General features: G+C 36.2%; 1 protein-coding gene across 1 annotated transcript in view; it reads left to right on the forward strand.

Annotated features, from left to right (window-relative positions):
- The window catches only part of LOC127673799 (uncharacterized), a 103,996-nt gene that overhangs the window by 25,550 nt on the left and 52,979 nt on the right, over positions 1 to 25,467 (forward strand). Inside the window, exons 8-18 of the mRNA XM_052169554.1 lie at positions 3,288 to 3,467; positions 4,145 to 4,323; positions 4,578 to 4,739; positions 6,285 to 6,394; positions 6,792 to 6,981; positions 8,329 to 8,587; positions 9,522 to 9,655; positions 10,977 to 11,135; positions 13,460 to 13,569; positions 14,660 to 14,846; positions 16,542 to 16,662. Of these exons, the coding sequence (XP_052025514.1) occupies positions 3,288 to 3,467; positions 4,145 to 4,323; positions 4,578 to 4,739; positions 6,285 to 6,394; positions 6,792 to 6,981; positions 8,329 to 8,587; positions 9,522 to 9,655; positions 10,977 to 11,135; positions 13,460 to 13,569; positions 14,660 to 14,846; positions 16,542 to 16,662 (1,791 nt within the window). The remainder of the gene's footprint in view (positions 1 to 3,287; positions 3,468 to 4,144; positions 4,324 to 4,577; positions 4,740 to 6,284; positions 6,395 to 6,791; positions 6,982 to 8,328; positions 8,588 to 9,521; positions 9,656 to 10,976; positions 11,136 to 13,459; positions 13,570 to 14,659; positions 14,847 to 16,541; positions 16,663 to 25,467) is intronic.

Genomic DNA, 25,467 nt, shown 5'->3' on the forward strand with positions numbered 1-25,467 from the left:
CACTAAAACAAGACTAACAGTGGTTCATTCATTAAATTCATAACTAATAACTTCATTATACTCTTCAGGCACATGATACTATCTCATTAAGAAAGAGTCTATGGTGTGACAAAAAATGTAACAGAAACTTCTGGGTTTTCCCCTAGAGAAACTTAATTTTCCTAAAAAGATAAACAAATCAACACTCGGGATATACTGTTTCTGAAGAAAATAACTGAAAAAAATCATTTGGTAATCATGACAGAAAATCCTACTAGCTAAAGGAATTTTTTTCATTGACTCCCAACACCTATGTGATAGCCCATAGGCAACCATTACTCCAGATTGAGCCATCAAATTCCCTGTCCTGCCTGCTCAGGTGTCAGGCTTAATATTGTACAAAGGTGTACAGCAGAGCAAAACAGTTACAAACAGAGACAAGGCTAAAATTAAAATGAAAACACATTCAAAGAACAGTTTAGTGTCTTTAAATAAACTGTGGTCAAGATTATTTTCTTTGTGTCTAAGTGAAGATTTCTCAGAAGCAGCAAGAAATTAGAACAAACATCTCATAAAGTTCTACAATGTTGCTGATGACATTGACTGTACAATGATTTTTATGTTTTGTTTTGTTTTGTTTTCAATAATCATTCCAAGTATCCATGAAATACATGGTTTCAGGATGTCCATCACCCTCCCAAAAGCTAGCCACACTCCTAACCAAGGCCATGCCCTGGGTCCACACTCGGGAAGCTGATAACATTGTATCTGTGTAAATTATGTACTGACATCTTTTAACCCTTTGGCCTTAATAATGATTCACAGTTTGTTTTTAACTTCTTACCAGCCATCGTGCCCTGTCCACTTTCTTCCCACAACTTGATGTATGAAGGCTTTGTTCTTTCTGGGAGTGGGCTGAGTTGAGGCATCTGTCCTGTACTCTCTCTTGAGATCATTTTAATAACAGTGAACTCAAAAAACAAAAACAAAAACAAAAACAAAAAATGTTTTGTTTATTCTAAAGTATGAAGATTGTTTTGCTAATGAAAATTTTAAATGTAACCATATCTCTGAGTCCAGAGACTGAGTGAAATATGCAGTTCATATCTCATTATGACCAGCAATTTAGCCACAAATGAGTTATCATAGTCAGATGATTGGATACTTCATGACTGAATCACCTGCTATTCCTTCTATTGCCTTTAAAATAATTCTCAGTAACTAAATTATTGTCAAATAAATAATAGTAATAAAATGATCAGAAGCATTTGGATAAGATTTAAAATTCTGAGATCATCAAGTGCACTTGCAAGTGTGATTTTTTTAAAGCTAAGAAACAGGTAAGGTTCTAATGCAGAATGTGACCTTCACACAAGTTACAGTAACAATGTCTTTTAGAGATCAGGGAACCTGGCTATCCAAAATTTTCTCAGGTATCATGAAAATACTCCATGGGGATATTTTGATTATTTTGGGAAAACAGAAACTGGACTACTAAATTGAAATATTTATTTCAATATTTAATTTCAGGGTTTGAATACACTAGCTAATAAGCAGCAGAAACTCAACACACATATTTGACTTTATTTTCCTTTATGCAACAGAGTATTGCTATTGAGTCTAAGAATTCAGGAACTCTCAATCTTATGGTTTCAATCAAATGAGTGCTGAAAATACAGGCATGGGCCAATTTTGTCTTTTTATAAGGCTGACACAATAGCAGTTCTTGGTCAGAGAAAAGACAAATGTAGAGTGGCAGAATTTCAAATGAATGTATGGAGTGAAATGTGTCAACTTGATAGTATTATAGTTTTAGCATTTGGAAGAGCTTTGTATGTCATGGATGTTCAAGAAAGTCCAAGAACTTAATTCTCTTGGTATTTCATTAGCCTAAATTTGAATGTGTATTTCAACATATAAGCCATACACATGTATCTGTCATACCTAGATCTTTCCAGATTAACTTTGGAAGGATCTGGAGTCTTTTCATCCAAGTGTTGCTATATATCTTGCTCGGACTGTAGCACTGACATTCTATCTGTGTCAGAAGAAAAGGCAAATCAAGACTTTAATCATATTGGTGATTCATCAGAAAGGGATGAAGCCAAGGTGGTACACTTCATAGTAAACCACATCCACAACACAGCACATACCCTCTAAGATCTCTTTAGAGAAGAAATACCTGAAAACAATGGAGAGCACATCAAGCACCTGGATTTAATTGTAATTTCGTGTTTGTTGTTCTGTCCCTGAGTCACTGTTTGTTGGAATACTCTAACAGTGTTGATGTGAGAAAGGTATTATTCTTACTGCTTTTCAGAAATCTTCACACACATTCAAGAAAGAAGTCATGAGACCGCCGTTTCCTTGAAAAAACTGAATTGTTCATTGAATGTGTGTTAGTGCCTTCCCTAGGTGTAGCAGATAGGAGAGAATTGACTTCAACTGTTGTTGTTCATAAGCCTCCATGGAGAATGATGTTTTTTCTCATCCAGCTTTGAGATTGTACCCTTTGTTCTGGTGACTCTTTTTGACCCTCAGATTATAAATGTTCTCAAGTGTTGCAAAAGTTGTCTGCTTCATACAACTTCAAACTGCCTCATCATTAGTCTACATTCTTCCAGGTCGATGTCTACAAGTAGAGTATTAAATAGTTTCTGTGTGTCCAAAAGGGCTCATGTGTTTCTTACAGCATCAGCCTGAACATTGTTAAGGTGAACAGCAATGGGAGGAAGCAATGGCAGGCCATTCCACTTCACTGTCCTCATACTGTTAAGAGAAATGCACTATATAAATGTGGTCATAATCATGAGAAAAGATATTTTACAGAGAACTAATTGACATGCCTAATAGAATTACTTAGAGAGTGCTAGACAGCAAACCATATTTTACATATATATATATATATATATATATATATATATATACATGTAAAGGGAAATTTTTTAAATGATTGACAAACTAGACATGTAACAGGCATTTGTTATGCTGTAAAAAACATCTCTATATAAGACTCAAACAGACATGTCTTAATACTGTTAACACAGAAAAAGTCTTCCATATAAAGTTCTCCAATGGGTATAAATAATGTGATAAGTTGAAATTTTTCTCCTTGATTTTAGAGTTCTCAGTTTATACAAACTTACCTTATCATAATATCCATGTAAGTCTCCTAATGCTTAAGATGTACATTCTACATTGTCCTGAAAAAGAATGAGACATAAAATAGAGATATGCATGCTGAATTCTATTTGAAAGGTTGATCAAAATCATTAGTGTCAATTCACATTCTCATTTACTTCTCATAGGCTATGAGTGTCCACATAAAGTTTTAATGAATCACCTTCAAATTAACTTGGGTAGATGGAAGTCAAAAATTTCCACAGCTTTTCCCATCTTTCCTGGCTTATTTGTGAAAGACTTCAACATGGATGAGGAGGGCCAATTTATCTTAAAGCCCCGAAACTCAGCTAGAATCCAGCAGCAAAGTGAGTCTTCCATCTTGCTTCAAGTACCATCTCAGTTCTCACTTCATGTTGGCATAAAACATCAGTGCTTCTTCTCATTTTCTTGCTTGGGGAGGGGCAGTGCAGAAAACAAACCAAATCAGAACAATGACCCAGTTCCAGCTTGATATCTCTATATTCTGATATCAAGACTAAGCTTGACTATAGAGATAATATTGCTTTATTCCAAAGTAATAGAACATATACATTCTGATGAAGGGAAAATACTGCTGATGAGAGTAATTTAAAAATGATTCTTTTAAGAGCTCAACAAAAAATCTAAGGATGAAAAGAGCTTCACAATGACATTTGAAGACAATAGAAAACAGATTGATGTGAATAAAAGTGAGGGTGACTGAAAAACAGATATGACTAGTTAAGCGCTTGCTTGTACATGGTTAAGAGAACTTGTCCAATTAGATACCATTTATGTTAGGATGCAGTGCAATTTACCATCATCTTATGAGAATCCCCATTGGATCATGTCATAGAGAACACTAGATCATGTCTTAGAGATATCTCACAAATTAGTAACAGTACAGAGTATAGGGGAGAAGGATATACAGCCACTTCAGGGATATTATGCAATAGAAATTTGGCTTTTGAAAAGAGCCATATAAATTACACTATTCTAGGTAATGATATCATCTTGTCCTTAGATGAAAAGGAAAGACCTCGTAAGACAAAAAGACCATTGATGACATCTTGTTTCCATAGGGCCTCTGTGCCCCACCGGGACCAAATGTGTACTGACCCAAAAGTTAAAAAGACAGGACAACTATTTGGCAAACAACTGAGTTGCATTTGTCCCAATGGAAAATGGCCCCAAGCAATTCTGGTAGGTCTCACATGGTTCATTTCTGGCTCTCCTAAGAAAATCTGATAAGAAATAAATCGTGCCTCATCTTTCAGAGTTAACATTGGGGTGGGGTTTGTAGAAGTAAATATTGAGAGTCAAAACCAGATTGCAGTCGCCCTTGTCAGTGCCAGCCTTTGCACTGCACCTGTGCACACCATTGGTCTGCTTCTCATGAGCAAACAGTGCTCTGTGCTGCACGATGAGTGTCTGATATTTCCCTTTCTTCCTCTCAGGACATACTGTACCGATTAAGAGAAAAAGGCCCCACCACACAAAGCATCTTTGCCAAAGCTCCCAATGAGACATCGTGTAAAACTCTAAAAGACAAATTGGATAATGGGGAAGTGGTGGCTATAAAGAATTACTCGATTCATGATGTGGCCTGGATCCTGAAGGTAGGGAAAGTCCTTGGCTCATTCACCCTCAGGATTCTTCTGAGTCTACATAAGTAGTTTCCTGCATCATGCATTCCCTTGTGTGATAGTAGCTCTCTAGAAGACAAATCTGGAACTGAAACTTTCCTGTGCTATTCATGACATAAGGAATAGGGACTCAAAATCCAGTCAGAATGAGCAATAATGAAAGGTAACTATGTACATTTCATTTGATTGTTTTCATGTGGCCATGAAAGGAGCATGACTTCATACATGCATATCAGTGTCACCTGGTATGAAATGCCTAGTCAGATACATTTGACTAACAGTGTGCTTCATTCTCGGTCACACTAGCCTTTTATTCCCTCAGAGGCAGATTTCTCTTCCCCAGTACAGTGTATGTGATTCCTTCAAGTATCTCTTTGCTACATAGACCAAGTAGTATCTCAGGATCAAGAAATCTACCATACCTTCAGCACCACAAAATGACAATTTTTCTTTTAGTATTAAAATTAAAATTCAATTACCTCATTTCACCCCTTCCTTTCCCTTGTTCTCAATTTGTTTCCTGTCAATCTCCCACTTCTAGGAAAACACATGATCACTTATCATTGATTCTTATTATATAGACAATAACGACTGTAAATATGTTCAACCAACCTGATAAGTCCATTATCTTTGCTAGTATATCAACTATTTCTGTGAAGTTTGTCTTCACAAGATTTACTCATTGCCAGTTAGTGTTAATAACATGAATGCTATATTGATCAGAAATTGTTGTGGCAAGCATCACTGTTGGACTTTCAATTTTAAAACCTCCCCAACATGTCTAGGAGGCCCAGTCTAAAAGCAGATTACGTGATCCTCTGTTGTACAATATTTCCAATTCTTAAATCTAATATTTGGGCCCAAGTCTCAGGAGTTTGTATGTAATATGTACGCAGGGGGATTGGAGCCACAGGATATTTTGTTCGCTGTACCTTGAATACCTGTGCTTTTATGTAATAGTCTCCATTCACTGCTGAGAGAACCTTCATTGTTTTATGGGTAAGGCCTACATCATCTTTAAAATTTAGCTTAAATATTTAGAAGAGAGTTGAGAATAATGCTTCTTTAGAGAACCTTGAAAGGACCTTCTCTAAGAGCCATGACCTTATGGGATCCCATGCTTCCAGTAATAGACATGATTTTCTGTACTTCAGAAATTAGATAATAACCGAATATGGTTGTCTTTGTTGTAGTCACCATAACTGTATATCTCATTTAAAAATGGTATTTGTCCTGAGGTATTGATCTCTTAGATATGCTAGTTTGTTCAGATGTTCAGTACAGGCACTTGATCTTAAGAAGAGATTTTTTGGCAATCCAAGACATTCTGAAAATCTACTCTTGGTTTTCCAATTTTGATGGACAAAACATAATGGCCCTACTTTTCAGTCAACATTCTACCTGGGGAAAGTTGAGGAGCTGTGAAGAAAGTTGGAACTAAACTAAATTTTAGAGTTGTGTGTTTTGTGTAATCTCCTTAATTTATTTTTCTGCAAAATACTTTTCTCTCTTCATAAGGAGTTTCTACGACTTATTAAAGGCAGTCTGATGACCGCCCAGTTATATGACAAGTGGCTTGCAGTTCCGCAAAAGGCCAACCACAAAGAAAAACTGACAGCAGTGCGGAGGTAATGCCTGGTGAAACGTTTGAAAAACTTCAACAAAATAAATGTGATATTTGCTTATAAACATTAGAGATTCGATATTCCAGAAAATTTCGCTAAATATCCTGACAGACTGAAAAGCATTTCAATTGCTCACAAGCATGGAAGACATTTTCAAACACAAGTGTGACTGTGAGTCACAGTGGATCATGTTTATGATTGTCAGCTTTTTATTCCAGTTAAATCTGTATTCCCACTGCACTGAATGTATCTGGGGAAACATTTCAAACAATAATTGAACTATACATTTTTACTTTCATTTTATTCAGGGATGTCCATACATAAGATACAATTACTTTGTCCCCTTTCTACAGAGTTTCAAATCGAGTTAACATTTTGAAATAACTGTCTCTTTCTTCAGTCTCCTAGACAATCTTCCAGCGCCAAATGCTGCTCTTTTGGGCCAACTCTTTAGGATTTTACACGAAATTTCAAAAAATGCTTCTTTTAATCTAATGTCAGCTCAAAATCTCTCGGCTGAGATAGCTCCCTACATTTTATGGATGCCTACCTACCGCAATAAGGTCCTGGCAAATTATATCACTGAAAAGGTAATTAGACTTGAATTCGATGCCTAGCTTTGATAAGACATTACACTAAGGCAGGAATGCAGGATTATTCTGAGAGTCTGGTTATTCTGTTGTTGATGATGATTGTTTTGCATTTGGTTTTGTTTTATTTTGTAAAATAAGTACACCTTAGAATGGTTTTCTTCTGTAGAGGAAGAATCATTGGTGTATTTTATGGAAGTAGAATATAAATGAATATTTGAGCTCAATGACTCAGTCTTCTGTCGTTTGTGATTTAGAATAACCTTAAACTAACCCAGTGTGCCAACATGCTGTGAAATGATTGAAATCACATGTACAAAGTGCAGCAATCAAGACTGACATACTTAGTGTCAAATGAGTGAAATTCTACTTCTTTTCAATATTTTTACCTCAACAGAGCAATATATGTTGGATTTTTTTTATCAGATATGGTTTTCATGACTTTTGGTTAGTGTAATTAAATGTAACCTTGGGCTCTTGTTCCTGCTTATGATTGGTTTAGAGAAAGTATAGAGTCCACATTTACATTGGACCTGACTTTCTAAACTATAATAAAATATCAATATTTCTACAGTATTGGGATCATATATTTATTTTGACTCTCAGTTCTTGAGTCTCTTAATCATTATTAATTGACCAGCTGACCTTGGACCTGAAAGGTTTATATTCTAAGACAGCCTAACTGCAAAATATTGTTCACATTGTATAGGATCAAATATCAGAAGGAAAAATATAGGGTTCCAAAGAACCTGCCATTGGAGATCTATTATTCTCCAACTTCTTCCATATAGGCAGTATTTCATTACCTCCCAAAATAATAAACCTGAGGAGCACGCTGTTACCCTATCATCTTCTCTGAGCCACCAAAGACATGGGAAACTACTGCTCAGTTGGGTTTGCCTGTCTCTTGCATTTTAGTTAGCCCATGGGAACATTGAATAGGATGGTACCCTACTCAAATGACCATATCCAGACGTCTTCTTCCCTCCTTAGTTGTGCCTTTCTTTAAGCATCCTTCCAAATATGCACAGCTATGAATGTGTCAAAGCCAAGGACAGTTAATCATCTGGACAATATGTATAACATTCTGGCCATCTCAGGGAGAAAACAGAAAATCATCCTCTTATATAATATTGGACTGTCAGGATCACACTTGAATATCTGATCTCACAATCATCTTTTAAATGTCTAACAAGAATCCAGCTCCTATATTGTATTAAAACTAATGTTTGCTCAGAATTTTGAAGTAAATAATTTTAGCCTCCAATTTTAGACTCTTTAGTAAAATATAATTTGTAACCATGCAAAATGACAGAAACCCTCTTTGTTTGCCATGTTTTATTGCAGATTTCTCTCGTGACATTTTTGATATCAAATTCTCCAGAACTTTTTGGACTTGATGTTGTTGCAGTGTGGTATGAAACATCGTTTTTTAGTCCAACTAGTACAAATACCTCATGTGCCCATAATTCTCCATCTATTATCAACAAAGGAAAGGAAACAGAACATGGAATCAACACCTGCCCCAGTGGGAGAACATACAGCCCAGGCCATGACGCACCAGCAATAACTCCTGTGGCTCCTCCTCTTCATGAGGGCAATATAGGTGTGTATACATATTCTACTACCATAGGTTAAATGTTAGAATCATTTAGCACCGAAACTGTGAATTATAACAAACAACAAGAAAGAATTTGATAAACCAAGTGAAGGGACATTTGAACTGTGTGTTATAATATAATATTGTTAGAAATTGTCTCCAAATTTTGTACCTCTTTCCCCTGGTCCTGAATTTATGTAAGAGGTAAATATCCCAGAAGTGAGATTATATAGTTGATTTAGGATTTCTCACTTTGATATATAGAATATTAATTTAGATGTGTATAATACATAGAACAGAAAAATCAATACCAAATTGGATTGTTTCTACATTAAAGGTCTGGCTATTCTTAAACTTCCTTTGTAGACCAGGCTGACCTCAAACTCACAGAAAACCACTAGGCTCAGCTTCTGAGATCTGGGTATAGAAGCACGTGCCACTATGGTTTTCTCTTATACAAGTCTGAAAATATGGCCTAATATACCCATATGGGAGACATCGACATTGTGATCTCAGATTAGAGGTCTCAGTTCGGGGAAGGTGTAGGCCAGAACCATTAATAGAAATGCAGTAAGGCAAGTTGTGTTCTGAAGTGCAGATACTGCTCTTAATTTATAGTGAGCCATGGCTGTTCAGTGAGAAAGTCATAGAGGTGTACTAAAAAAATTGGTACAATTTCATTGCTTAACTCTAGTATATGCATAGCTTTCAAGGCAAATGCAGAAATTTCTTTCTATTTCAGAATATGGGCCACATGCACCAAGATATCCAATGCCTTGTGAAGCAATTCCATTATTAAAAATATTATAATACTGATTAGTTATTTTCTGTTTATTTGTGGTGATGCATAAGGCATACAGGCTATGAAATGTCAGGGGCATGCAAGGGCTCAGTGAGATAAATTACAACAAATCATGATTTCCCTTCTTTTCTGATTCAGAGAAAGGAGAAGGCAGTGTAGATACAACCCAGCAAGCAATTTCTAAAACTGATCCTGCTCCAATTAAAAAACATGGATTTCGCTCTTTTCCACCAATTTCTTGCCTGGACAGGATGCTGCCATCTCCTATACTTGTGAGTTTCAGTTTGGGTTTGTACAGCAGTCCTATGCCACATAATTTCTGGGAACCTTTGTTTTAAGTAAATTAGTTCATCAAATGGATGAACATGTAGATAACCTTTTCCTGAGGGTAAGATCCTTTTAATAGAGATATAAATCCCACTGAAGTTTGAGCTTTCTTATTTAAAGAACAGAACAATGAAAGGTAAGAGAAAAGATAGTATTCCCATCATTTTCACAGATTTCAGAAAAGACCCAAAGCCATCAGCTTATTGGATGAAATAGATACTTGGAAGTGCCTTCCTGATTTCCAACTATCAACATTTGCAGCTGACTTATGATTCTATAGTACTCTAGCATCTACCTTAATATCATTGCCTCTGAGTCTACTCAATCTTATGATTAAAATTATCAATATACCTTTATTTGTTATTATCAATGTATTAGATATACACATTATCCTTTCTATATATTGATCTTTTTATTCTACTAAACTCTATTAAATAGCCACCTAATAATAATAGCATATCCTATTTTAAATATTTCCTTTTGGAAATATTAATTCACTGTTCATCTATTTTGACACTGTGAGTACCTGGAATTTAGTGTGCATGTGAACAAGTCATCATGTTAGATACATGAGAATTACTGCCCATTCCTTAGGTATTTTAGAGCATAATCTACTCTCAACAATGATTGTAATCATGTAATCAATTGAAACGTGAGAAAATGTGGAGTAAATCTGTGTATGGTCATCATTTGTACAGAGTGAAACCATGAAAGAACAACTGAAATTTGCTTGCGTTCTTCGATGCGACAACATCTATAGATGTAGTTACTAGAATATAAGATCTCACAGATGAAGGAAATAAAAGTATCAGTATGATAGTGAAAAAAAGAAAGCTTTCTTAGGAACACAGATATTATGATTCATAATATAGGCTATGACAGACAGAAAGTAAAATATTGATTTGATCTCTGAAAGAAAACTATCACCATAATAACATAGCATGTCATTCTGGAGAAAGATATTCAAAGAAGAAAATCAAAGGTAAGAGAGCAACATTTACCCAAATGCTTTGGTGAATAGAGGAGTGATTCAACCTTGAGGATTATCTAAATCCAAGAAACCTTGATGTTTCAAATTTCGAATCATCGATTAGGGAATAAAATACATTTGAAAGCTAAAAAGAAAAATGTAAAATGTCTTCTTCCTTCCTTTCAGTTATAGCTATGCATCCTTAATTGCCATGACTCTGCTTTACCTTCAAGGACACATTTGTGCTTCAGCTGTTTGGATCTGTAATAATAGAAGCTTGTCCTTATTCCACACAGGATATGCTGTCTATCATTGAGAGAAGGGGCCAAAATACTGACCAAATATTCCGATACTTGCCAGGAAAATCACATTGGTCTCTGAGAGATAAAATTTATACTGAACAAGACATCAACTGGCATGAACAATCTGTGATTACAATATCTTCCGTTTTAAAGGTAAGGAAGTATTTTATATCACCAATATTCAGCATCACTCTAGAGATGCATATGAGTTTTCTGTCCTTGAGATTACTTGATGATGAGAGTTTTTTTTTTTTTTGAACTATGGACACATGACCTCTAGACAAGATTCATGGTAGGTAAATTCTCACAAGCTCAAAGATTCATCCTGAAGACCCAGCTGAACACGTCCTGTTGGAAGTTAACTTCCTTATATATCAAAAGGCCGATTTTTTTGGCATTACAAATGTTCTCACTGATTTTAACTCTATGACTGTACCATGTGAATTAATAGGAGGACAAGAAATAATAGTGGTAATACTGCATGTTACAAAATATATATCTTAAATCATACTTAACAAAAAACTATTCATCATAAATAACAATAGTCTAAATAGTCTACCATGCCCAACTTACCAGTGAGCAGCAGTAACTCTGGAGCAAATATCATTGTTTTCCTTTTACTTTTATTTTGGCCATGATCTGAGTTTTACTCTCAGTATACTGTGAAGGTTTGGCCCTAGACATCAAGAGAAAATACAATGCTTTGTGAGTAGGCATGGTTAATAACATTATGCAATGGTACCAAATGATCCCCCGAGATTGTCACACGAGATTGTCAAATGTATCTGGCTCTCATTGCCAGAATCCTGGGACCATATCATGGGGAGGAAGGTGAAAACCAGTAACTGGAGGTGTCCATGCATATTCATAGCAATTTAAAGGTACAGGAACACCCGGGAATCTTCCATTTTGCTGATTTTCTATCCTTGGTACAACATGAGAGTTAATTGTCGTTTTTCATGAATAAAGACACTTTTCTGTCCTCAATCAAGCTGCTGCTTACAAGTAATTTAAATAGTTGAGTATTTCCATGGTTTAAGGAATAGAAGTGAAACTGTATGACCTCACATGGTAAACAGGATGTTCAATTATAAAATTATCAACATTCAAGGTGAGCCTATACGCAGAGGTGTACATGTATATTACATCTTTAAATTCTGTGAACTGAAAGGACACATTGACCCCATTATACAAAAAGAATGAGGTATTTCCTGGCCCTGCCATTTTTTGATTGTTGCTTCTTTTCAGGAAGAGCACTTGAGATTTTGTTTATTTATTTTGTTGTTTTTTTTTAATATTTAGTAATTCTTTTTTCTTTTCTTAACTGTTATTATTAGGATTATTACCTATTTATTTATTTATTTATTTATTTATTTATTTATTTATTTATTTCTCCATTCATTTTAGAGTTTGAATGCTGCCCCCTACTTTGTCAAACTTCACAGTGTCTCTTCCCTTCTCTAAGAAAGATAGTGTCCCTTGGTTTATCCTTGCAGCCTGTCAGATCAGCTATCTTCAGGATTGCCATATCTTCTCCTACTGAGGCCAATTGCTAAAGGGTTTCCACAGATTATCAAAAGCTTAAGAATAGGCCCTGTTCCACATTTGGGGCACACACATTGAGACTGAGATGCACATTTGCTACATATGTGCAATATGACCTGATGCAGCTTCTTTATGCTTTTTGGTTGGTGGTCAGTCGTTGATAGCTTCCAATGGGCCATGTTAGTTGTCCGTGTTGGTTTTCCTGTTGAGTCCTTAATCCACCAGGGCCCTGAATCCTTTTCCCAACTCTTTCATAAGTGTTCCAGAGCTCCATCCAATGTTTGCCTGTGGGTTTCTTTATCTGTTTTAATCAGCTGGTGGGTGAAGTCTTTCAGAGAGCAGTTATGATAGGCTCTTGTGTGGATCTCCCACAGAGCAGCTGGCCTTCTTTGAGGCAGACAGAGCTTCAGCCTATGAGTTGGAGTGTTTATCTCTGATTGCATGTAGTAGTGTTCACTGGAAGCCAGGAATGGCATTTAGAACACTCAGTAGGGTTATTTCACTGATATTGCAGCCAGATGATGCTGCATCTTTGATTCTAGCCTTAGCTAAGAACACATAGGCTCCTGCCTATAGTTTCTAGTTTGGAGCCAAGTTTGTGGTTGGGGACAGGCTGGGAATCTCTTAAGGAATTAGGGTCTCGAGCAGTGATTTTCACCTTCATAGTTCTATTTCATCATGCTGTGTTAACCCATAACCATTACATCATTTTGCTGTTATTTCATACATAAAATTTGGTATTGTTTTCACTTATAATATATATTGCATGTTATTCCTGATATGCAGGACATGTGACACTCAAAGGATTGTGACACAGAAGTTGAGAATTACTGGAATAAACTATTTTTAAACAAAAATTTTCTCAAATACATTCTACAATGTTTAATCTACATTGGTCATTATAATTTTCTTGTGTTTTTTTCATTAAAAAGGATTTTCTTAGAAATATACAAGGAAGCTTGCTTTCTTCAGATTTATATGAAGATTGGCTTAGTGTCGTTGATGAAAAATCTCTGATTGGAAAAATTTTGGCTATAAAAAGGTAATGATAGAGTAAATACTTGGGGAAATGCACAAAGTTAGAATGAATGCAATTTGAATGTTCATAGCTTTGTACATAAAGGATTATAGACTGGCATGAATTCCCATGACAAGAGGTTTCCTTTGCTCAGACATGTATAGTCATGTTAAAAACAGGTGCATTTTTCAAAAAAGAGATTAGTACTAATTCTGTGATTCTACCACTTAATAGTCTTCTGGATTATAACTGTCATGGTTTGGTAGACAGCCTGCTACAGTTTTTTGCAGGTCAGCCAAGAGTATTGCTTTGAGCTCCTATGTGAGACAAAAGAAGTATGTAAGTATAAAACATAGTATCTGTGGGTTATTTACATACTAATATAACAATGGCATTGTGAATATTACATGTGTTAAATATATATCATTGATTAGAACATGAAGTTAGTACTGAGTACATCTTTCTCAACTATACCTACCTAGAGCAGTCTGGGTCAAGTATAGCTGCGTCTTCTTTGAATCATTTTCCTGTACAATAGTTCACAGAATGATTTCGTAGGAAACAGAAGCTTTGAGCTCCCATTTCTAACATGGCTCCAGCATCCCTGTCTTACAGATATAAGAAGGTTTTATACCTGCAATGCCTAGGGTCATTAGTATGCTTTCTGCTCCTTGTGTTCCAGAGTGTCTCTAGAGGGTTAAATGGATTCATTCTACCTGAGATATTCAATGTGACCCATGGTGCCTGGAAAGATGACTCACTGTTTAACAACACTATTTGAATACACAGAACATACATGACCTGCAACAAGCTTTATTCATTCTATTTACAAGGAACCTGACACCTTCCTCTGAGTTTGATGGGTAGCAGTTATATGTGTAGAACAAAGAAATTCATACAGAATTTTAAAAGTTTCTCACAATTCTATAAAGAAAATAAATTTGCAGAAAATATTTTAGGCAATACTTAAAGTGTATTTTCTTACTTCTTTAAATTCTGATTATACTATGTGCTGGTCTATATATCTTTTATCCTGATATATCTTTGTATTCAGAGTTTTGTAACATTATTTGTCAGACAATCAACAGTGAATTTATCCTTTTTCTATGTATAGTATTCTACTGAATATGCCACAAGCAAATTATGACCTCCTTAAACAGCTCATCTGTGTTTTATTACAAATTAAAATGTCTACCAGGAAAAACCTAGACACCTACATGTTATCTGTCCGCATAGCCCCTCATGTACTGTGGGATCAGACTGGCAGGAACTCATTATTTGGAAGTGACCTCTCAAGGAAGGTAAGGGGATCTGATTTTTCCCTTTGTGAACAATATCTTCATAGTGATCCAGGAATTGGGAATACCTGACAAAGGTCACTGATGATACCCTATGATTTCATTCTTCTGGTGTTGGAGTGTATGTTATATAATATACTTTCTGATATTTTAGCACTAGCTCCTACTTTGATATAAAAGAATAGTGCATGTTTGCATTATTTCAGGTACAGTCACATGTACTTAGTCTTTTGCTTTCTGTAGCTCATAATGGTACTATAAAGCTGTGTGCACTGATATTTTTCATTACTTTCATTATTTACTTTATATCCTGATTGCAATACCCTCCTCTAAGTCCAATCCTCACAACCCCTTGCACCCTCACTTTAATTTTAATTAAAAACATGACTTAATTTGTATTTCTTTAAATTTTGGGTAGAAGTTTCCAGGAGAAAAATGGTAGTTATGGACAAACTGGGAAATGAGTGTTACTGAATTGCATGAAGACAAATTCACAGAGAATGAACAAAGAACATACATTTTGAAATGGGAAACAAGATAGAAAGCAAGTGTTCTTTTTATCAAGAAATGCGGTCCAGAGGAAGGAAGTCATGGTGGTGTTACCCACAATGGTGTAGGAAAGGCCAGGGAATAACTTGTTCAATTTAGAAGGTGTCTTTATTTGCTACTATTGCTATGATAAAACACTGATGAAAAGCAACTTGTGGAGGACATGTTAGAATGCATGGTATACGTCTAGTTACCAGTTAACTACTGAGAAATATCAAGGACCACACTGAAGAATGGCCGGAACCTAGGGGCAGGAACTGAAGCAGAAGCTGTGTGGGAGTACTGCCTTCTGTCCTGCATGGAAAATCTCTCTTTGTCTCAATAACAGCTCAAGGATGGCACCATCCTGGAGATCTCAGCCCTTCAAATTTCACTGTTAGTCAAGACAAATTCACATAGACTTCCCAATCTGGTGGAGCCATTATTTTTTTTCAACTAAGATCCCTCTTCTCACTACCTTCTTCTCTTCGTAATTTTTCTATTGCTTTAATAAACCAGCGAGACTAAAACAACTTAAAGAAGTAAATATTTTGGACTTAGATATCCAAAGAGGTTACAGTCCTTCAAAGTCATGACAGAGTAGCAGAACTGCAGAAAGGTAGGACAACCGACAGGAAGCAGAGACCTAGTGGCTGTCATCTATGTCAGCAAAAATGAAGCACAGAGAGTACACTGCAAATGACACCTGGCTTCTGTAACCTTAATTTCTAACCAATGACATACTTCCACCAGGGAAGCCGAGCCACCTAATCCACCCAAAGGTTGTATCAGATATTGTGATGCCTGGAATTAGACAGTCACACCATTCAAACCATCAAAACAATACTCCACCTCTTCCCACACGCTGTGAAGAATCACCAATTCAAGAAACCTTTGAAGTCATTAATTTGTTCCATTCTCATATTCTGGCTGCATATCAATTTTGAAATGTTTTATTGCTTTTGTAGTTACCCTATTCTTTGTAATACATATGAGAGTTTCAAAGAACTTTGCGTTTCCATTTCAGACAGAGACCTCATTTCCCAGGTTCATGTCTCCTTGGACTAATATATTTTCCTCACCAATTTGGATTTCAATTTTTTATTGATTTCAATTTGGTAAACTATGTGAAATGACATAGGATATTGTTTTTGCCTTGTGATGTTACAGATGTCTATTATACAAATCATGATTGACAACTATGTAGATATATTTGGAGATGAGGACCATATCATTTGTGACCATAATCAAAAGAGTTCAGATGACAAAAAGATGTCAATAAATACTGCTGGTAAGTCCCCTGTTATAAAACAAACAAACAATCAATAGATAGCCACAGTGGGACACCCCAACTGCTAACACTGCAGAATTAAACATTACCTCTGTTTCTCCCCAGCCTGAAGTTCCTACAGGTCAAGAAAATTTTCATTCATTATCAAATGGATGAAAGGGTGACATCATTTCCTGATTTCATAAATTTGTAAATATCGGAGCACCCTTGGAGTATATCATGTTATTAAAACATTGTAAACATTTTTTAAACAACGCTTAATTGAATGGGCTTATATGAATATATAAACATAGGTATACATACACATATGTACATACTTACATAATAGTATGTATGACAAGGGAATTTTTTGGACCCTGTAAGAATTCCAGAATATTACCTGCTATATTTCTTTCCTTTCCTCTCATGATCTGAAAGTCATGTATGATATCTTTGATATGAAATTATTTTTAAAACGTTCTCTTTAAATCCATTATTTGATTTAAAATCCATTAAACCTACTATAATCTTAAACTCTGTGCCAACAAGGTGTGCTATTCTTGTACAAAAATGTTTGAGAGATAACCTTTCAAAATGCTAAGCATTTGCTGTAAATATTATGTTGCAATGAATCCACTACAACCCGTTTGTGAAGAATCTTAACATGCAATACCATTCCAAATCAAATACAGTGTGAACTGAAGTAATATTTTGTGTGGAGTTCAGTAAATATAGTGAAAACTTATTCTTATCTGAAGTGGGGTGAACTAAGAATGTCTGTCTAATGATGACAATTTTATGTTTCCTTTAGCAGGGGACAATGAATCAACTTCAACATCTAACTTGCCCCAAGGGAAACTTCCTCATGACTGAAGAAGGTTCCAGTCATTCTATTTCAATGTTCACTTCTACTTCCCTCTTAACCACATCAGAAGAGATAATTACAAAAAAAAAGCTTCAGTTTTATATTTGACCATATTGTTACAAATAGTTTCACTCACTGTCTTTTTTGTTATGTATTACATATTCTTACCTATTATAATAAATAGCATTAAATTATGTCATTGCTTACACTCCAATGTGCCTGATTTATGATTCTCCATAGATTTGGAAAATGGCATTTTTTAGTATTCTCCTCCACGTCTGTTACTTAGGCACCTGTATTCATGTGACAGACCCACTATAATCACTTTATTAATTTTTCTTCAAACTTTTAAATTTTTTACTTTCAAATAATGGTATTCTAAGTACTGCTCATTAATGAAAGTTGGGAAATTATCTGACCAGATTCTTCCAGATTATCACAATAAAACACTCCCCAAGAGTAAGAGTCAACTATTTAGTAGTACAATAAAATCAGACTCACTCCTGTGCATTATAGCAACACTTTTTAGAAAGAAATATTTTCCTGTTGCTGTGAAAAAGAACTGTAGAAAAAAGATTTACATTAGAAAAAATAGCTCATTATATGAGGGCTCAAGATATCATCCTACAGAAGTTCTGATGTCATGAGTTTGTAGCTAGTGAAGTCATTAGCCAAGTTGAGAAACAGAGGATGAGGAATGTTCATGTTCAATGACCTTCTTCCTTTTTAAACACACCAGGAACTATGAAAAGTGTAGCAGATCCCATTTATATCATTGGTTTGCACATACCGGGTAGTTAAGTATAGACAGAAAATAGTGTCATGAATTACAACCTCAGAGTCATGCCCAGAATCCTTTGTCAGAGATAGTTCTAAATAAAATTCCATTAATGATCAGCATTAATCATCACACATAATAAAATTAGAGGAAAATACAATTTTAAGAATAAATGAATATTCAAAGTCCTCAGTGATCAGAGAAAGGCAAATCCAAATATCCCTGAGATTCCACCTTACACCAATCAGAATGACTAAGCTCAAAACCTCAGCTGACAACAAATGTTGGCAAGGATATGCAGAAAGCACAGCACTCCTGTATTGTTGGTGGGATGGCAAAGTGGAACAACCATTGTGGAAGTCATTCTAGAGATTCCTCAGAAAAATGGAAATAGAGGTACATGAAGACCCTGCAATATCACTCTTGGGAATATATCCAAAAGATGCCCCACTACTGCATAGGGGCATGTATTCCTCTTAGCTCACAGCAGCCTTGATTATGATAGCCAGAAGCTGGAAACAACCAAGATGTCCCAGAATAGAAGAATGGAAACAAAATAGGTGGTTCATTTATACAATGGGATACTACTCATCTGTTAACATGAGCATATCCTGAATTTGCAGACAAATGGGCAGAGTTAGAAAATTTCTGAGTGAGGCAATTCAGACTAAAAAGGATATACATGGAATGTACTCACTTACAAGTGGATATTAGCAACCAAAATGTTCGTAATACCCGATATAGTCCACAGAACTCAAAAAGGTCAAGAACCTGAAGTGCACAAGTGAGGACACCTCAGTCCCACTTGGAAAGGAGAAAAAAAATCACAAGTAGGGAGGATGGTGCACACCTGGGAGGGAAAGAGGAGAAGGCTGGAGGAGTAGGGGAAGAGGCTAACTTGATTTGCTATTGGGAGAGGAAAAATGACTGAAGCCCTGAGGGCCAGCAGAAAGAATAGAAACAGGCAATCTTGGAAGATAGGAGGTTGGGGGGACCTGGAAGTGAGAGACTCTCGGGTCTCAAAGGAACCATCCTTAAATAAATTGCCCAACAGTAGGGACAGGGAAAATATAGAGCCCACCTCCAGCAGGAAGAAAGACAGGACATCAAATGTGGGAAAAGGGGTCATGCATCCCCACAGTCACAACTCTGACCCATTAATGTTCCTGTCTGAAAGAATTGCAGGGATGGACATGGAGAGGAGGCTGAGGAAAAGAAGGTCCAGGGATAGGCCCTACATGGGATCTAGCTCAAGGGGAGGCCCTAAGGGCTGACACTATTACTGAGGCTATGGAGAATTCACAATAAGGAAACTATCATGACTGCCCTCTGAAATATCCATCAAGCACCTGAAAGAGTCAGATACAGATATTTGCACCCAACTAATGGACAGAAGGAGCTGATCCCTGTTGTTGAATTAGGGAAGGCTGAAAGCACCTAAGGAGAGAGATCCTGCAGGAGGACCAGAATTCTCAATTAATCTGGACCTCTCAGAGCTCTCAATCATTGGACAACCAAACAAGCAGCACACACCAGCTGATACGAGGCCCCCTACACAACTACATGAGAGAACTGTCAGGTCTGTGTTCATTCACAGATGACGCACCTAAACCTCAAGGGATAGGAGGCCACACGGTGTTTAGAGGTCAGGTATGGTCAGGGATGTGGTCATCCACTTGCAGACAGAAGTGTGTGGAGGAGCAATGAGATGTGGAAAAGTCTGAGAGTGGATGGGGTCAGGGGGATAAAATATGGAATGTAAAAAAAAATACATAATTTAAAAAATTATCTAGACATCTACAGAAAGGAATGGAGCTGATCTAGTAAATTAGTGTGATAAATTTTCAAGTACATGGCCTCACTAGCTCCATAAATCTGACTAAATTTCTATCCCTAGCCATGATGTTGATCCTGTTGAGTGATACCCTTCCTATTGTTAAAGTATTTCACAAGATTTTCCCCAAAATACCAATGTTTGAGGTAGCCCCTGGCTTTCTCTCAGTGATGAGGGATTGAGTGCTTGCTGCCAAGGAAATCTGCCAGGGCTATCTCTGAATTCAACCAATTCTACTGGGATATGACTTAGAAGCCTCTACCTTGAAGATTAGTTTTTTTGGCACATAAGACAGTAGGTAAGTAGAAATGTTAGGGAAGCAATTGACAGTTGTACTCATTTGCAACAACTATGAAGTATGACAATAACCAGTACAGCTAGGTATCAGAATAGGTGCAGTAAGTGGTACTTACATGTCAGTAGTATCCAAGAAGCCTTTAATTAGACTTAAATTTATTTTCTTTACCTCACAATTGAACTTAGTTTGGTGTCTTTCATTTGGTGTCTCAGAAAAAAAAGTTATTCTGTAGAGCCTTCTCAAGTTCAACCATTTATGCCTTGTTATTTGTCTCTAGGATTGTCCCATGCAGGTCCCTTTACTTGACCAAGTCACACATTTTCACTCCGACAAATGTTTTTTCCTATACAATATAAAAAATATAATGTTAATAAAATATACAATTCCTTCCTTTCAGCTACTTTGATTTCCTACTTTCCATGTTTTAAGTAGCCTTAATCAACTATAGTCTTTAATGTGAAGAGCTGAAATTCCTAGTAATAAAAACATGTTTACCTATTAAATGGCATACCACACTGAGTTAAGTAAAGAATGTGTTTAGCAGTATCTACAATAGAAACAGGTTTGCAGTGTTTCTACAATGGTGATTATCATTGCACCACCCAGTATTTCCTTCCAGTATCCTCTGTCCATCATCTAGTTTCTTGTAATCTTTTATGGTAACAAATGATGACTGTACTCATCTTTGATCATACAAAAGAGACTCTTGTTTTAAACAGGACTTGCCAACTTTCAAACTTAATATTACAACTGAAGGAGACCAAGGGATTACAAATTGTAAATGAAGAAGTCAAATTATCTTTTATTGAAGATTAGTAAATATAAATGTACCTAAAACTGCCACAAGAAATCTCATATAGCTTTTAAACACAACAAATAGCAGCATATAGAACTAACACATAAAATGAATATTCCTTCTTTGTAAAAATTAAAAAACTTACTGAGAAGCAAATCAGGGAAATACCATCATTCACAATAACCTTGAAAATTATAAAATATCTTCCGTCATAAGCCTAATCAAGAAGTGAATGACAGATATGAATAAAAATTATCTTAAATAAATTGATGCAGATATTAGATAATGAAGTTACTCATATGCACATTAATTAGCAAGATCAATATAGGAAAAATTACTCTCTTAAAATATTATTTTGATTTTTTCATTTTTCAACCTGATAAAATTTATAAACCATTTTTTGATGTTACTAGCAGAACCAATATTACAGAAGTGACTCTTTAACCCACTTTCATCCCTGTCCTCTGCCATGTTCCCTTAGCCTCTCACATAAAGTCTCACTGATATGACCACCAAAACATTATGCAAACAAGACAACACTGATGTATGTGAAAAAAATAATTGGGGCCTGAATCCTATACAAGGAAGTATGTGCAACTGCATCCTAAAGAATTGTGTGCAAGTGTATCTAAAACAAGTATGTTTCTTGAATGCAGGAGAATGATGGGGTCCATTTTCTTATAAATGGTTACTCCATGTAATTTTATTTGTGTAAGAGTTATGTATTAACATTATGACATTAATGTATAGCATTATAAAGAGTAGGATGTATGGGTTTCTGTTGTTTTGTTGTTGCCATGTACTTGTCCCGCTCCTATGATGAAGGAGTACAGGGTTATTTATCATTTATATCATCTCGAATATATACGTTATCTTCAGACTGATGGCTCTCTTTTGTAGAACTAGATTGCTGAAAAGAAATGGCTTAATAGTGATTATACTGTATAATGTTTCTCTTTTTTTCATTGATATGAATGATACTTTTGCTTGGTATTGTAGACTAAACTGGAATCTGTTTAGGTTCGGTTGTTTGTTTGTTTGTTTGCCAACATAGACATAGAATATTTATTTAAAAGTCAGGCATTGTACTAATCATCAGCCTTTATATGAGACTTTTTTCATTTTTCTTCAAAGCTTTTAGTATTTTCATTTCTCTGCACATATAATCTTTGATTATTACGTGTCTACATGATGCTCTGTATGCTTTTCGTACTTTCACAGGTATCTCTTTCTTATTTTGGAGAATCTGTTTTCAGACAAATCATATAGAAACAGTTAATTCATTATATTCAATAGAGTCAGTAAAATCTAAGACTAATTTAAGTTTTCTCCCTTTTAGTCCTGAGAGTCTCTCACCTCTCAGGTCTCTGGTACATTCTAGAGCTTCTCCTCAACTTCCAACCTCCCAGGGTTGCCTGTTTCTATTCTGTTTGCTGGCCCTCAGGGTCTCAGGCCTGTTCTCCTCACCCAACACCAACACCTCATTATGTATGGAAGAAACTGAGGAGGAGAAGAAGGAGGAGGAGGAGCAGGAGGAGGAGGAGGAGGAGGAGGAGGAGAAACCTATAGGAAGACCTTTAGTCTCAAGTAACATAGACCCCAGATATCTCTGAGCCACCAACCAGGCAGCATACACCCAGCTGATATGAGGCCCTCAGTACATATACAGTAGAGGACTACCAGGTCTGGACTCAGTCAGAGAAGGTGCACCTAACCCTCAAGAGACATGAGGGCCCAGGGAGTTTGGAGGTATTGTGGGGTGGATGTTGGAGGCATCTCACTCTTGGAGATGGGGCAAGGAGGAGGTATGGGATGTGGAACAGCCAGAGGTTGGAGCAGGAGGGAGATGAATCTGAACTCTAAAAAACATGATTAAATAATGATGATGATGATGATGATGATGATATGAGGACTAACAAACTACAAGAAAGAATCAAAACACAACCATTCATTAAACTGACCAGTATGCCACAGATTAATAGATGACAATAAATAGCTTCATGGCAACTTGCTATTTTTAAGCAGAATATCTTCTTTATTGCCAGTTTCTTATTTTCTGTCTCATTTTTTTAAATTTTCTGTGATTATACATAGGCATTTTGCAACTCGAGATGATCACAAAAAGAAATACAAGGAAACAAACAAAAAGGAAATTATGTGTATTTAATTAGTCATCATCAAGCAATTAAAATGATATATGCTAACTATAATGAAAATGTTAAGCTGTGTGTGAGAGTGAGTAAGAGAGAACAAGAGAGAGTAAGAGAGAAAGAGAGACAAAGAGAGAGGAAGAAAGAGGGAGACAGGGGGAGGGAGGGGGGATGCAGAAAGAGAGAGGGAGAGAGAGGGGGGAGAGAGAGAAGAAGAAGAAGAAGAAAGAAGAAAGAAGAATAAAGAAGAAAGAAGAAAGAAGAAGAAGATAGAAGCAGAAAGAAGAATGAAGAAAGATGAAGAAGAAAGAAGAAGAAAGAAGAAGAAAGAAGAAGAAAGAAGACAAAGATGAAGAAGAAAGAAGAAGAATGAAGAAATAAGACAAAAAAAGAAGAAAAATAAGAAGAAGGAGGAGGAGGAGGACGAAGAAGAAGAAGAAGAAGAAGATGAAGAAGAAGAAGAAGAAGAAGAAGAAGAAGAAGAAGAAGAAGAAGAAGAAGAAGAAGAAGAAGAACAAGAACAAGAACAAGAACAAGAAGAACAAGAACAAGAGGAAGAAGAGGAAGAAGAGGAAGAAGAGGAAGAGGAAGAAGAAGAAGAGGAAGAGGAAGAGGAAGAGGAAGAAGCGTGTGAGGGAGGGATAGGAACTCAACAGGAAGACCACAAGAGTCAAGTAGCCTGAACATTTAGGGCTCTCAGAACCATATCCCACTGAACCACCAAACAAAGAACAGACAGGAGCTGGACCCAGGCCTTCCTACCCATATCCAGCAGACGTGCAGCTTGGTCTTCATGTGAGTCACACATAACTGGAATAGGGACTATATTAGAATCTGTTGCCTATATGTGGGCTGTGTTCTAGCTGGGCTACTTTGCTGGCTTCAATGGGAGATGAAGCACCTAACCTATCAGACTTGAAGTTACATGGTGGAAGGGGCAGGGTAAGAAAGAAAGTAAGAAAAAAGAAAAAGAAGAGGAAATAGGAACACAGGAGGAAGGAGTTCAGTTACAGGAACCAGCCACACATGGCAAAAACATAAATTTCCATAGAGTCACATTAAAAACCACAGCTGATGAATTCACACCTATCCACTATCCCTGGGTGGAGCACGAAAACCATTCCCCATACAATTCTGTGTTTGAAGAAACTGAGTCTACAAGATTTACATCGTGTTTTCCTGGGGCGTTCTCATAAGCATTCAGAATTCTCACATGGCTCCACTTTTAATTGTGTTCAGACAAACGTGCATAACTGTTTCTGTTTTCATAACTTGCATGACTTACCATGGAATAAATATCCTCAGTTTACTTCACATTGCTCAAGAGGAACACTCTGATTCTGTCAGTACAGGACAGTGAATTATATTCAAATATATAATTGCTGATAGAGAAATAATGCTTGAAGATAACTACTTTTCCTAATCTTTTGATTAAGTGCTTGTTCTAAGGGAGTAAGTGGAATCAAATTTAAGTACAGAGGAAAAAAATCTGTATAATCACAATCACCATTAACGAACTGAAATACTGAAATCTTACACAATGGATACTTTGGTCATTTACCTCAATCTGTCAATTCCCATATTACAAAATTTATCAATACATATTTTGAATATATTCAAAAGTAATGAGTATTTTAGTGTTCAAATTCTCTAATAAAGACTTTGAAGACTGCTTTTCTACTCAGGGTGTGAGGGAGCCATAGAGCATGGAAGACCAGGAGAGCAAAACCATCTAAAATGAATGGACAAAACTCCAATAACTCACCAAAACTTAAGCAGGAATCACAAGGCCTACATGACTCTGTAAAGATCCTGTATATGTACCTGGAATATGTACTAGGAAAATGTCTCTGATTCTTTTGCCTTGTGTTGGGGCTCTTTGGCTTTCTGTTAGCTCTCATTGTCTGACATTAATATAATGGTTTTCATTTTCTCTTAGTGTAACTCACTTTGATATATTATGTTGTTATCTTTTAGAAGCCTGCTCTTTTCGAATGAGAGAAAGAAATGGAGTGAAACTAAATGTGAGAGAAGGGGAAAGTGTGTATATGTATGTTTGTGTGTGAGTGTGTGTGTGTATGTATGTTTGTGTGTGTAAATATATG

The sequence above is a fragment of the Apodemus sylvaticus genome, chromosome 23, assembly GCF_947179515.1.
Source record: "Apodemus sylvaticus chromosome 23, mApoSyl1.1, whole genome shotgun sequence".
Lineage (NCBI taxonomy): Eukaryota > Metazoa > Chordata > Mammalia > Rodentia > Muridae > Apodemus > Apodemus sylvaticus.